The sequence below is a fragment of the Natator depressus genome, chromosome 13 (assembly GCF_965152275.1).
Source record: "Natator depressus isolate rNatDep1 chromosome 13, rNatDep2.hap1, whole genome shotgun sequence".
Lineage (NCBI taxonomy): Eukaryota > Metazoa > Chordata > Testudines > Cheloniidae > Natator > Natator depressus.
Genome location: NC_134246.1, coordinates 19,352,802 through 19,367,997, shown reverse-complemented (window position 1 = coordinate 19,367,997; position 15,196 = coordinate 19,352,802). Strand labels below are relative to the sequence as shown.

Here is a 15,196-nt window from a genome sequence, read left to right as displayed (position 1 = left end):
GAGTTTCTATTCTGTTTCAGTCCAGTAAAGACTAGAGACAAGTGTCCATTATTTTTATTATTGAGTCTGCAAAAAACCCTACATAAATAAATTACAATTATTTGGACACATATATGTGCATATTTATTTGTTTTTCCTAAAGTTAATTAAGCATTTTAGGAAAATTTGTCAGAGTGGCCACCAGCAAGAGTTTTGTTGGTGAGAAAAAAATTTTGTTGCGAGAACCCCTTCAAATAATAGGAGAGTTCAAGCTACAGTATTGGCTTTCCGGGGCTTTGCTTTAATGTGCCCTTATTCAGCAAGTTACTTAAGCACATGCCTAACTTTAAGCAAGTGCTGAGGTTCTTACACTTATGGCACATAAAGTTGCAGTTAAAGTTGCAGATTAGAGATGACCAATTTCATTTGTCCAGTTCTTTAAACTTCATTCTTCTTCTATCTTCAGGCTGTGTGATTTGTTAAATAATCCAATGCAGTTTACTATACCGTGATAATAGAGGGTAGGGGCTAAACTATGTGTTTGACATGAGGATCTTTAGGTCATTTGTAAGGTATGTATATGTTTAGTGTTATGACACACTCATACAGCTGTTATCCAGCTAATATCTTTCATTTATATAACACCTTTAATTCTGAAGGATGTCATACTGTCTTAAACCATATGCAGCGATTGCTTGATCCACCAGTAAAATGCAGCTACCTTTGGGATGTGATGGTGCAGATATTCAATAGCACACATTAGCACTACAGAAGAAGGACATCTGGGCAGGCAAAATATTGGCACAAAAATTGGAGTTTAACTGCCCCAGGGTGAACACTTCCCCACTTCTGCCCCCAAAACAAAACAAAAATCCACCACTATAGTGGTTTCCTCTGCCATGAGTCAGAACTTGAATGTTATGTGTCATCTAAACTATGGCACCTCTGTTGGCAATAGTGCTCACTTTTACTCCTGGGGGAGTTCTGAGCCAAAAAATTAATTCTGAGCACAATATTTTAAAATTCTGCATATTTTATTTGTCAAAATAACACAATGTAATCATGCCAGTTTCAATTATTTTGGTTATTTATTTCAAAATACCTGTCAGCAAGTATGTCTGTAACAGTACAGACAACAAAAAAGATTCAGGAAATGTTTTTTGACAAATAGATCCCTTACTGGGCATATTAATACAGAACTTTGAGTAATAATTCATGTACACTACAATACAGAAATGGATTTCCCCTCAGAAGCAGTTCAAAGGCTTGGGGGAGTCAGGGGTAATGGAGGAGCGGAGGGAGAGGCAAGTAATTGCTGGGAAGGATCCTGGGAGTGAACCTGGAGGGTTGTTGGGTATGGGTGGGAGAAGTGTGGAACAGGGTTTTTTGGGGGAGGGGAGGGAGGCAAAGGGATTGTTAGGGAGTTGGTGGGGAGCCTCTCCCATGCAGATCCTGGCTGACCCCCTAGCGTCTCCCATTCAGTCAGGCACATCTGCTCCCATCCCTGTGTATCCCTGCATCCGCACTCAGCCACCTCCTCCTCCCTGTCCCCATGTGGTCCTGCACCCCCACACCTATTCAGCCCCGGGGTCAATGCTATCACCCCATTAGATCTTGTGTCCCCACACCAGTCTCCCCCCAGTAGCCCTTCTGAACCCCAGTCTGTGTGACTCCCCAGGATCTCTGTGCAACCCATTCTGCCCATTCCCCCCATATTTGTGCCTCCTCACCTGGGCCCATGGGCAGGGTGCTTTGAGGCACACAGCCTCTGACCCCTCCCTCTCTGTAGCTGGCTGCTCCAGACCTGAGCCAATTGCCCTCTCTTCTGGTGCCACAGCAGCCCCTGGTAAATGAAAGGTGTAATTGCAGTGCCTCCCCAGCAGAATCCATTTTCTGCAGTGAAAAGACCTGCGGGGGACATGAATTCTGTGTGTGCACAGTAGCACAGAATTTCCCCAGGAGTAGTGTCACTTACACTCATTGGGTCTGGTTCAACATTAAAACAGAACCCAGACTCATTAGGGACCATGCCACCTAATGTACTGTAACACATTAGAACATGTATGTTTGGGTTTTTTTAAACGTGGTTAACTCAAAGCATCATGATATAGTTCTGTTGACAAAGTGTGCGACTGGAGCCCTTTAAGAGAATAGTGCATTTAGGTAAAGGAGAAGGTGATCTAGGATTGGGAATGCCCCGTGTGTGAATGAGGTAAGCACGTTACAGGATTGCGTAAATGATTGCTTGAGCTTCAGTCTCTGACCTTATTTGCAAAACGCATCATTTTTTGTGCAAGAAAGACATGGGGGGTGTCTGGAGGGGCTCTGGGTGTTTGTTTGATCATACTAAACCACACAGAAGTAGCTGTAATGTAAACATCTGGTCTTCAACCCCTGTTTTGCAATACAATGATTGTATAACTTTTAAAAATGTCTTGTGTTCAAGCTGTGGCCTGAAAACAGTGTTAAATAGCGCGGGACTGTTTTTGGGGAGCTGGGAGAAAGCACTGGTGTAAATTCATCTCATGGGGAAATAATTAAATTCAGTTGTCATAAGATCAGGGGGAGAGGTGAAAAGAAACAATGAGGCGAGTTTCAGGTGAGCTGTGAAATGAGCTGAAGACTCAAGTGAGGTGAAGAGGTACAGAAAGGCTGTTGCAGCTGATAGGAGCTGCAGAGAAGAAGGTTCTTGCACCAACAGTGGTGAAATAGTGCGCTTAGAGGAGTGATGGGAGGAGGCTGGAGAAGGAAAGAGAGCAGGTCCATGGGGTTGGCCAAGGTGAGTCTGTGCAGAGTTTTAAAAACAGAGAAGGCAATTTTCTGGAACCTGGAAAGGGAACCAAGGAGAGGAGCGATGAAGCCATGCTTGTTTGTGTGTACCAGATGGTGAGCAGCAGCGGGGCTGTGCATATTCTGGAGTCTGAGCACCTGAGCCATGCAGAAGCCATCAAAGAGGGAATTAGCAGCAATAATCAAGCTGAGAGGGGACTGAAGCTTAGAGGAGGATTTCTGTAGAGCTGGAGCTGAGGCAGTAACCATGATTTTTCTGCTAGTTCTGCCTATTGCCAAGTGCAGACAACAGATAGCAAATGTATATGGAATTCTTCACACTTCCTACTGATTCTGAGCTGCAGTCCTCAGAGACAGCTAAGGGACTTGGAAGTTTGGGCAAAACTCAGCCCTAGTGTAACTTCATTGACCCCAAAAATAACAATAACAGCGCTTATAAAGTACAGTTGCTCCATACATCTTAAAGTGCTTTACAAAGAAAGCATCACCATTTAACTGAGGATAAGTGATTCACCCAGGGTCATGCAGCAAGTCAGTAGCAGAGGTGGGAACAGACTCCCAGTCTCTCAATTCAGGGTCCAATTTCCTGTCCACTAGCCCATGTTGTCTTTCCAGTGGAGCTTTACCAAGGCTGAATTTGGCCCTAACATTGATGCTTTTTAGTTATGCACTGTCTTAAATCAAACCTCACTCAGGTGACTTTTGTTCTAACAGCAAGCACTAAGTTTTCATTAGTTTGTTTTACTTGTGTGTCTATTTAATCTGTCTGTCCATGACACTAAGTACTTCCAATATGTCCATCATCATGGTATCTGTGCATGAAACTTTACGACTGTAAGAATTAGGGATACTATTTTGGCTGTTGCCAGTAAGCTGGCAAGTAAGCTTTTAAAACTACAGTGAGAGTTTTTTTATCTTACACCTTATGCCCAGTGTGGAAAGGGAAGAGGGTGGTGTTTCCTGAAGAATGGACCCTGGTTCATGAAGTGAGATACACTATGTGACACTCAAATTTCAGCGCTGGCCTTTGAGCCCATTCAATGACCTGTGGATCATACTGTCTCTGTACTAAATTGACCACAGCTACTTATGGAAGATGTGATATATTATCTGACCTAAGCAGAGGGCACACACAATCCATTTGTGAATCTTCAGAGACAATGATTAATCTGCTCTGCAACTTGATCCTTCCCATCTTGTGTGTGTATATAAATAGAAAGGGTCAGCTCCATTTAGGAGCAGATCCAGAAATCTCTAGAAATCACAGCAAAAACACAGAAACCAGCCAGACTCCCATATGTGTCTAACAGGTGTTACTAAGAGCCAGGTATGGTATCTTTTGGGTAAGAGAGGAGGGGGCATTTCATAGGATTTCTTGTCATTAAAAAAAACAGCAAAGCTTTCCACTGATGATGACATAAAGGGGCATTTTTGGCTTTTTGTTGTTTTTCTTTCCAATCTACACATCTCCCCATCCACCCTGTTACTTCATCTATCAGCCCTCTGCCCTGGCCCTGCTAACAATTGAGTGACTCTGCAAATTAACATTTTGGCCTTTCACCTCTGCCAATCTGTGTGTTCCAGCTTTGACTTAAGTCGTGGGGGAAAGCGAGGCGGTGGTCCATCCTAGTCCTAAATACAGGGTTTTCCACATCACAAAACACACTGCATGTTGGCTGAGATTTTGGGGCCCAGGGCTGCAGTACCTGGGGTAACTGTGGGTCAGGATGGTTCTGTGTGGGGCTCACGATTGGAGTAGCAGGAGTTACTGTATGTCAGGGCTAAGATGCATTGGTGAAGCTCTGCTGGTGGAGACTTCAGTAGCTGTCCACACCAGCTCTCATTCTGCCCAGTACCCTTATTTAAGTTCACAAAATTATACAAGCTTTTAAGAAGAACTAAAGAAAATATGATTCTGTTTACCCACTCCCACTTGCCTCTGTACATTCCTTTCCCTGCTTTGCATCATTGGGCTTGTCCTGATGGGCCTTGGCAGGAGAGGGCCGTTGCTCTCTCTCCAGCTCAGTGTTGAGTGGGTGTTTTTAGCCAGGCTGGACAGAACACAGCTGTGTGTCTCCTTTAATTGCCCCTCTCCTGCGGCCACCCTTGGTCCTGTGAACAGTTGTATTTCTCAAGGGAGTAGTGGAGAGAGGAATGCCCATTCTGTGCTGTGGAATGAGACAAACCACATTCACACAAATGGGTGCGAATTATCCTAGCTCTGTGGATCTGAGGAAAGAGGCCAGGCTGACTGCATCAGGGCTGTGCCTTTATTCAGATGTGATTTCCAGCTCAGGTCTCTGTTCCTTTCCCCTCTGCCCCTGAAGAATCTACTGTTCCAACTCTGGACAATTTTTCATACCAAGAAGATTGTGCCATTAAGCAGAATTTTTCAAAACTGCTTTGAAGACTTTTAGGGTTTTTTGAGCTGTTGCCGACTCTACATCCCTGGTTACCAGCACCAAGCTTCTGACTTTAATGAGATTACTCAAGGCGTTTGCCCCATCAGGGACAAGAGTCACATTTTCAGGGGTCTCCAAACTGCTGCAGTTTTCTTCTATTGCCTCTGATTTGGGGGGAAAGCAACTGGGAGATTTCAGAGGCCGGGACCTGTTGTTGTGACCATAAAAAAAAAAGAAGTGTATTTGATTATTTTTTTGCAAGGTGAAGGAAGAGGAGAGGAAGTTTTCCCATTAAAATGTCTAACCTGATCGGCTCAGCCTGAGCCCAGGCAGGGGGGTCATATTGTGATTTCCTCGGAGGAAAGGTGTTGCTGTGGGGAGTGCAGACATATTGCTATTTCTGAATGTGGATGTTCACTAAAGCTGGCCAGAATAGGGGGAAAATATCTAGGAAAAAATGTACACACATTTTCCGCACCCCCACCTCCAACCCACCCATATTTGGAGTTAATTTTTTAAACTTTTAAAAAGTCTGCAACCAGCTTTGATCTTCACAAAGTGGAAGATGGCTGATTTGCACATGGTTCTAATCCCACATATATTAATGATGCAGAATAAATAGTTACACATTTCCATTTTACAGCTCCTTTTATCCAGGGAATTTAAAAGGCTTTACACATACTAATTAGCTAAGGGCTTGGCTCTGTACAAATTTGCTGCAATTTAGTGCAAGGTGTGTTTTTAAACCAATTTAGTTAAACGAGGACAAAACCCTGTCTGCACACTCTGCACATGTCTACACTAGGAAAATAAAAGGTGGGTGCATTTTTAACCCAGAGTAGCTTATATGTGTTAAAATCCTAATGTTGACAAGGCAGTTGTAGTTCTGGCACATTAGCTTGTCAGCGTAAACCCTAAAGAGGAGCCCCACTAACATATGTTAAAACTATACTTATCTTGTCTACACTAAGATTTTTCCATGCTGGTTATCATGGGTTCAAATTACAAACTTTTCCCCCCTAGTTCAGACATTGCCTCTTTTTTAGGGCTTGTCTTCACTATAGTTTTATACCTTGTTAATTGATTGCCAGGCTCCAGGTGTTTGTGGCTTTTACCATAGGCTGACCCTAACGTTAGCCTGGAACACACATTTGGCGAATACCCAGACTGGCCTTTACATAGGTGTTAGGTAGGTCCATGTTGGCTTTGTCTTCACAGACCCAAAGGTGGTTATTTACAGCGAGGTAAGTAACAAGGTCGCTAGGTGACTCAGTGCTGTATCCCTTTCACCCCTACTCATGGTTGACCGCATCTCCTTTTCTGTGTGCCCTGGGCTAACTGCTGGGCATCCTCCTCCTATGACATTGCTTTTATGCCACTGTAATTCCATTAAAAAGAAAAGGAGGACTTGTGGCACCTTAGAGACTAACAAATTTATTAGAGCATAAGCTTTTGTGAGCTACAGCTCACTTCATCGGATGCACCATTCCATTGACTACAATGAAATCACTACTGTAAGTGCGAGGAGAATTGTGTCTCTGAGCAGGTTAGTGAGCTGTGAGTAAAGGTTGACACTAACATTGATTCCATCTGGTCAACGCCCCCCGCCCCTGGCTTTTTCCCTGCCCCTCCTTGCTCCCCTTGCACTGATCGGGGATCTTGCTAGGAAGGGGCTAGGGGCATCCCTGTCTCCTTGACTGTTTCCATATGCTGTCCTTTGCTGTGTGACAGGCAGGCTGGTGCAGGAATAAGTTGTCTTTCTGCTGCTCACTGACTTCATTATTCAATGCTACACAGCGGTGGCCACCTCAGGCTTTCTAACTCCTCTCAGCAGCTGCCCAGCCAGGCCCTGGAGTTTGTTTTATGGCTTTTGCTGGGTAAGAGGGTGAAAGCTCTGAGAGAGGCTATAAATCATGGCTTGGGAAGTGACATGGAAAAACACAAAGCTGAGTCCGGGCACTTTACAGGGAATCCCTGTTTGTCCAGAAACGTGCTGTGAGCTCAGTCAAGGGCTTTCAGTGCCTCATCTTCTCTGCGTGCTCGGTCTGGGGTTTGTGCTCAGGCCCCGTCTACATGGGGCATTTAGCCACGTGAGCTTAACTGTTTGAAACAAATTCGTTTTTAACAAGAGTGGGCTGGGAAGAGTGGTCAGTGTCAAAACCAGCTTAAACTGACTGTAGAATCACTGGCCGGCCGATCTATATGTAAATTGAGCGGGCTGAATCATTCTAAACCAGCTCTAAAGTGATTCAGTGAACACACTTAAAGACCCAGAGTGGGATTTTCAAAAGTGCCTATAGGAGTTAGGCACACATTGACAGTCGGTAGGAGATGGGCACCTAATTGGGCGCTTAAAAATCTCGCCCCTCCAGTGTGGACAGGTGCTTACGGAACATGGCTGGGAGGTGGCATTGCCTAGTGGTCAGAGCACAGTTGTAGACATCAGGGGCTCTCGTCAGTGGTGTTCATGTTCTGCCTCTGCCACAGACTCACTGTGTGACCTTGGGTGAGTCGCTTAAACTCTGTGGGCCTCAGAGACTTGCTAGAATTCAGTTTTAAGCTCGTTAATATTGAACCAATATTGAATGGAGTCTTCTATCCTTAAGGCATTGAAAGAGGCTGAAGGTCACTAATGTCCTACAGAAAGGTCTCTAATGTCATTCCATATTATGTGTCAGCTCTGCTTTTAGGCTGCAACCCCAGCACAAGCAGAGACAAAGCAGTTGAGTTCCAGGGCCATCCATACACAGAATGTGAACTTATTTATAGATGAGTAATAAAACTTGATAAAGGATCATTGTCACCATTTTACAGAGGGTCAGAGAAGGGGTCAAGTTATGTGCCCAAGCCCTGCAGCTGGTGAGTGGCCAAGCAGGGAATGGAAACCAGGTCTCTTGACTCCCAATCCATGCCGTACCCACTAGACCATGCTGTCTCTTTTCTAAAGCAGTTTCTCCAAACCATGCTAGAAAACAGCATGAAGAGAATTTTGCCATGGTAGGTTGTTTCCATTCGGCAGGTGGCCACTTCACACCCCAACTCTTAGTTCTAACTGAACCCTTTGTTTAGCTGCCTCAACAGAGAAAGCGAATGCTAAGTGAAGATTAGATTCCCCTTTTCCCACCATCTGTAGTTCTCCTAGCTCAGGGTTGAGGTGTTCAGGCACTGTGCTGAGGAGTACAATGTGAGAACATAGATAGCTGGAGAGAGGCACATGGTGGGGAGGGATTCGTGGCTGCTGCTGCACCTGGGCACGTCTTCTGTTCCCTGTTGGAGTGTGTAAGTTGACACCCTGCTGACAGGTTCAAAGAGGATTTCAATGAAACCAGCATCTTGGGAGTAAAGATTATTTGGCAGAACTGGCCAGGGAGACTGTAAAATGTTCACTCCCATTATTGCCAAAGAAGGAATCAGAAACCATCTCCTGGGCAGGACCATCTTGGGTTTGACTAATAGATTGTGGAATTTAATTTCTTGGAACTCGGCTGATCCTTCCCTTTGGGTGAGAGCTGGAGAGGGGAGGGAGGGAAAGTTAATGGAATTGACACACATGCTGTCACCAGCCTCACCTGATGCTAGTTAGTTAAGCACTGGTTCCACGGTCTGCAGAGGATCATGCAGTAACTGACGTTGTGGCAGGGAGGATGCTTTCTGTGTCCTTCTCTGCATAGGGTTTGCTTCTCTAAGGGTGACCGTACTCTGCTACCTGCCAGTAAATCACTGACACTGTATCTTGTCCCAATTTAATAGAAAGCAGCCCATTTAGAACAGATGCCCATAAAAATGTCCCCTGCACAGCTGGCCATTTGCCCGTGAGAAACTGAGCCCTTAGGAGGGGCGAGTGGTCATGTTTTGCAATGGTATTTAACATCGGCACTGCACTAGCACCTTTCATCGGCTGACCGAGGGCAGGGGACCGTGTTCTGCGCTGTGGTTTGCAGATTTCAGAAGGGGATGGCCCATTCCGGACTCTCAGCGATGGCTGGAGGCAGAGCTGAATGCTGCTTTTGTTTTTGGTGGTTTGCCAGTTACTGAGGCAACCGTATCAACAGAGTAAGGGAAATCCAGGGAGAGAGGGATTCTGGTGTGAGTAGAATTAGCATTCTGGGGTATTGATCGGGCAGGAAACAGGCTCCCCCTTGGGAAACCTCCAAAGCAGCCACAGCAGTGAAACTGCTTCTTTCCGATCGCTCTGTATTGAGGCTTCACAATGATATTCCTGCCCCAACACAAAAAGCAAAGGTTTTCCCTGTAGCCCATGCTACCCTTCTCTAGTGCCCTTCCGAGGGTGGATCTTGACATTAGGAAATTAAGCTTCACTCACATCCTGGGGAACTGTGGCACAGGAGCTGAAGAGACTTCCCCAAAGTCTAGAGAAGAGAAGGTTGACTGGGGGACGTAACAGTCTTCAGATATAGAAAAGGTCATTTCAAAGAGGATGGTGATCAGTTGTTCTTCATATCTGCCGAGGGCAGCCCGAGAAGTAAATTGGCTTAGTTCGCTGCAAGGGTGATTTAGGTTGGACGTTAGAAAAACGTTCTAACTATAAGGATAGGCAAGCTCTGGAACAGGATACCTAGGCTGTGGAATCCCCATCCCTGGAGGTTTTGAAGAACAGGTTAGACAAACACCTGCCAACGAGGGGCTAGGTATACCCTACCTCAGTGTGGAGGGATGAACTAGTGATCTCTTGAGATCACTTCCAGCCCTACATTTCTATGATTCGATGACAGTAGCTTACCCAAGGGGCCGTTTGACTCCACACTGAGGTAATGAGTGAGGGGCGGCTGCAGTCCACACTGTGTTCCCACCACCGCAGACCCACCTGCTGATGAATTGCTAAGTCAGTTCTGCTCTGAATGGGTGGCTCACGGCAGCCTTTTGAACTCTGCACAGCAGAGGGCATCTTTTCAAATGGCTGGAGGCAAACTGGCTGGCAGGAGGGACATTTTAACTCCCCAGCGGAATCATTTTGGGTTGAATGTATCCAGACCTTTGTAAATGAAGTGACCACAAGTAAGGGCCTCCATGGTTGTCCAGTAAGAGCTCCTAGCAACTTGATCCAAAGCCCACTGAAACTAATGGGAGTCTGATTTCAATAGGCTTTGGGTCAGGCCTCTAATCACCTGGCACTGCCAAGCAGAGAGCTGCTTTTGGGAAGCTGGCCTCCCAGGCCAGTAGAAGCTGGGAGTGCTAGGGAGGCAGCCTGCTCACTCCTGACTGGGAAGGCATTCCTTGGTGTAACTTTTGATGAGCCCCGTTCTGTCCCCTTCCACATGGGGATGCTGAGGGGGTGACCCTCAGCTCTCCTCAGTCAGAGGGAAGCTTAGTGTAATGCAAATCCTTCAAAGGGGTGAGGGGAAAGGAGAGGGTGTCCTGCAAACATCCCAACTTTGGGTCAGTGCTGGAGGGCCTCTGAGGTGTGGCTGCCTCTCTTTTCTACCTATCCCTAAAGCTAGGCGCTTTATCCGTCAAAACAATAGGTTATGGGCTTTGTTCTGGGAACAGTGAAGGGCAGCGTATTCAAGGGCTGCAGGAATTGCTCTCCAAGACAGATGCTTTTAGACTTGTCTCCTAGAGTCTCCCCAGCATTTTGAGGACAGCTTTGGTCTATCTAGGTGCTTCTTTGGGCCCAGCCATATTAGTATCTGAGCACCTCACAATCTTTTAATGTATTTAGCCCCTCAACACCCCTGTGAAGTAGGAGGGTGTCGTTATCTCTGTTATTCAGATGAGGAACTCAGGCTGAGTGACTTGCCCAGGGACTCACAGGAAGAGCCGAAAACAGGCCACAAGATCATCCTTCTTCCCAATCTTCAGTTAACTTCCCATCTCTGCTAGGTAGCCCAATGTGTGGCTGGTCCCTGGGGAGATCACGTTCACTGTATACAACATTAGCCATTTTCACCATATGCAGTATTAGTGGTGGACAATAATGTGAATCTCCAAGAGCGGAGCAAGGAAGTGGACTGGAAGGGGCTGTCATGATGCTAGAGAAGAACTGTTTACATCGCTGACTGTGCACACACAGAGAACAAATACCATGGCAATCAGCCATCAGGTGTAGAACACACAACCTAAAATTCCAGAAATGTTGGGGCCAGATTCTGTTCCCAGTCACGCTCATGTAAATCCAGAGTGTGTGCATTAGAGTGATTTTGGGTTTACAACTGGTGTAATTAGAGCAGAATTAGGTGAGCTAATGGAGAACACCCGCTGTGTGTCAGGGCAGGGAATATGGCTTGCATCTGTTCTCCAGGCCGCCTGCCTCTAGGGGCTGTGACATTTGCAAACTGATAATCACTTGTGCAGCTCTGACCTTTCCCTCCCAGCAGAGGGCAGCAGCTGGTGCGCAGGCACGAGGGCAGCCGTTATGTCATGCGGTGGTTTGATTTGCTGTGCTTGTTCTTTGTATTGAGGCATCGGTTTGAAAAATAAGTGCCGTGCTTAACGAGGTCCCTGTTCTTGCCTTTAGGAACGTACCAGGGCCAGTTCACCAATGGCATGCGCCATGGATACGGCGTCCGTCAGAGTGTCCCATACGGCATGGCATCTGTGGTCCGCTCCCCTCTCCGAACCTCTCTGTCTTCCCTCCGTAGTGAGCACAGCAACGGCACCTTGCCACAGCAGGACTCGCCGGCGGGCAGCCCAGAAAGCATCCTCATGTCACCCACTATCACTCGGGGAGGCTTTGCCCTCAGTCTGTATGCGAATGCTGGAGCCAGCAAGCCGAAGAAAGGGGGCCTCTTCAGACGGGGCTCTCTGCTGGGGAAGCTAAAGAAATCGGAGTCCAAAACCTCCCTGGCCAGCCAGAAGAGCCGAGTCAGCTTCCTCAAGAGCGAGAGCGGCATCAGCTCTGCTGCCAGCGACGCCACCTCCACCGTCAGCTTGGGCGAAGGGGCGGAAGGGGAGGAGTTCCCACCCTTTGAGTCTGACATCGATGCCACCACCACGGAGTCCTACATGGGCGAGTGGAAGAACGACAAGCGCTCGGGCTTCGGGGTGAGCGAGAGGTCAAGCGGCCTGAAGTACGAGGGCGAGTGGCTGGACAACGTGCGGCATGGCTATGGCTGCACCACCCTGCCAGATGGCAAGAAGGAGGAAGGCAAATACCGGCAGAACGTCCTGATCAAAGGCATGAAGAAGAGGGTGATACCACTGAAGAGCTCCAAGATCAGGCAGAAAGTGGACAGGAGCGTGGAAGGGGCTCAGAGGGCCGCAGCCATCGCCCGGCAGAAGGCTGAGATTGCAGCCTCCAGGTAGGAGCTCCAGCTCTAACAAAGGCACACCAGGTTTCATTACTGATTGTGTTGTTTGTTTGCAGTTTTATAGAAGAGTAGCTAGGAATCCTGCTTTTCACAGAGCAGAGCTCCCTGCAGCTGAGCGATATGTTGGAGCATGCAGCCAAGCTATCTTCAGCGTCTGTTTGGCTCCCATTACTGTAGCATCTAGCACCTCGCTATCTGGGTATCTTCACTACACCCCTGTGGGTTAGGGGACCGCTGTTATCCCCATTTCACAGATGAAGAGTTGAGACACTAAGTGGCTTGCCCAAGGTCACACAGGAAAGTCTGTGGTACAGGAGGGACTTGAACCCATATCTCCAGGGTCTTGGACTAATGCTCTAACCGCTGAACCATGCTTCTTCTCTGCTGCATAGAGTTGCTTGCACTGATCAGTTAAAACCCTTGCAGCTGATGGGACAGACTTGGGGGGTGAGGAAGAAAGATTGGCCATGGTCTGAGCATCTCGCAGCTCAATTACTTAGGTCCTGTGAGCCTTTCAGGTTTCTCTGTTCCCCCCCCCCAAAATCTAACAGAGGCCAGACCTAGGGGGTTGGGGAAGGCTACCAAGCCATTAACACTAACCTCAACAGGACAGGAAAGGATGGGGTGGCTGGGCCAGCTCTTTAGCTGGTGTAAATTCGCATGGCTCTGTTGACATCCAGTGGGACAATGCCAGCTGAGAATCTGGTCCACTGTGTGAAACATCAACACCTTAATAGATGCCAATACTCTTAAGCATTTATAGAAATGTTTGGAGATAACAACGTAGGGAGGCACCTTTAGTCCCCAGTGAAACACATTGGAGCAGGTGGATTTTTTATTACTAGGGCAGAATGAAAAGTAGTCTGTTTTGGCTACAATAAATCAGGACAGCCTTCTGCACAGGGACAGTTTGGCATCTGGGTGACACCTCCTTTATTAAGAGAAAAACCCAACAACAAAACCACCACTACAGAAACATTCCATCTTACAGTAGAGTCACTGCAGGATGTGGGGTCTATAATGAACAATAGTGCAGCAGCTGCTGTTGGTCTTCTCATGAGGGCTTTCCATCTGTTGGGCGCATAGTCACATCTTGGTCACACTGGGCTACAAACAGAACATCTCAGCATTTCCTGAGAAGTGTGTGCTGTACCCTGGTTTCCACTCCTTCCCCTCACACAGTGCCACAAGGGTTCAGGGCATGTAGTGATTTGGGGGAACAAGGTTATTGTCATAACCTAATTTTAGCAAGCAAAACAATGTCAAGGGCTAAAGCCAGGTTCTGCCTGGATTTCATCACTCAGGAGGCAGGTCCCTGAGTTGGGAACCACACTGAATAGTGGGAGGTGGCAGATTGGTGCAATGAGTTCCATTGTTGTCCGTGTATCACTCCAGAGACCGGGGACCTGCTCCAGTGATCTATTTGCATTCACCCAGGTTTCTGAATGATTTACCAGGATTCATGTGCCACGAGGCAGAAGTCAGCTAAACTCTGCTACTGACAGCTTGGAAACTGTTCTCTCAGCTCGGACTGCTTTAAGATACTCTGGAAAGTAATGATATGAAATACTTTGGTTAGGTTCTCTCTGCTTTGCCTATGCACTAAGAATATTTTGTCAAATGGCTGCAGGTTGTACGTAAATGCTTCTGACTCTTTGCTTAAAGCAACACTGGCTAGTAGCTCAGGTCGTAAATTTAGGTTTGTATTAAAAAAGAAAACGATGGGGCTTGCAAAACCTCAGAGAATAGAAATATTGGCACACATTTAAAATAACTGGGTTTTTTTTAATTGATCTTTCTTCCTGTACTGTTAGAGACCCAAACATAACAGGATGCCACCAAAGGCAGAGAAGAGATGCAAAGTGAAATGGGCTATAAACAGAAGATGGAATTGACCCATCTAGTTTCACCTGACAAGCAGAGTGAAGTGCAAGGGAGCCTGCAGCAGTGGTGAAAAAGTGCATTTAGATTTTTGAAAGTTTGTTCAGCTTTAATGATCAAAAGAGTTATTGGCAATGTAGAATAGGAGGTTTTTATTAAAATATACAGGGCCAGGTGCTTAGGTCTTTACTGAGGGATAGTTTTCTGCCACCCTTATGCTAAGTAGTAGCTTACTTTGGAGGTGTCCCACTGATTTCAGCGTGAGTAATGGTGATGGAATCTAGCCATGAATAAGGACCAAAGGATTTGGCCTTATATATTTAAAAAACCCAAGCTGTTCCTTTTGTATGTTACCAGTTTGATTTCAGTGGCATGAGTAATGTACTATTCAGTGTGAGTGTGGGTGGCAGGATCTGGCACTAGATTTGCACTTACTCCTTACCCAGGCAAACGGCTATTGAAGTCAATGGGAGTTCGGCCTGGATGTGGCTTGTGGTTCTTTCTTGACTTGTCCCTTTTAACTTTGTTCAGCTTCTCAGGAGATGATTTTTTGAAGACTTTGCCTCATTGCCAGGCAGGTGCGGGGAATACCATCCGCCTGGTGAAATACAGCATGGTGCCTCCATTTAAAAACCATCAAAATCCCTTGGAAAACAGGCAGATACTTTGCCCGATACTATTTCAGCTCAAAGTTTTGAACCAAGGCTCCTGAGCGAATGTTGAGTTTGGCTGCTTTTAGCGAGCTCGGTTAGTGCAGAGGCTGTCAGAAGAATATCTGCAAGTTTCAATAGAGTGTCTTGGTGGAGACGGCGATGATCAAAATAACAGATCCGTGCTGCTGCCTGAGCTCGCGAGCGGCACTGGGCCATGTTCATC

At 46.7% G+C, this 15,196-nt stretch overlaps 1 protein-coding gene across 2 annotated transcripts in view; it reads left to right on the top strand.

The window, feature by feature from the left end:
- Window positions 1-15,196, top strand: part of JPH2 (junctophilin 2) — a 63,234-nt gene that overhangs the window by 2,608 nt on the left and 45,430 nt on the right. For both annotated transcript variants that reach the window (XM_074970096.1, XM_074970095.1), the window contains exon 2: window positions 11,647-12,430. In XM_074970096.1, coding sequence (XP_074826197.1) covers window positions 11,647-12,430 — 784 coding nt within the window. The remainder of the gene's footprint in view (window positions 1-11,646; window positions 12,431-15,196) is intronic.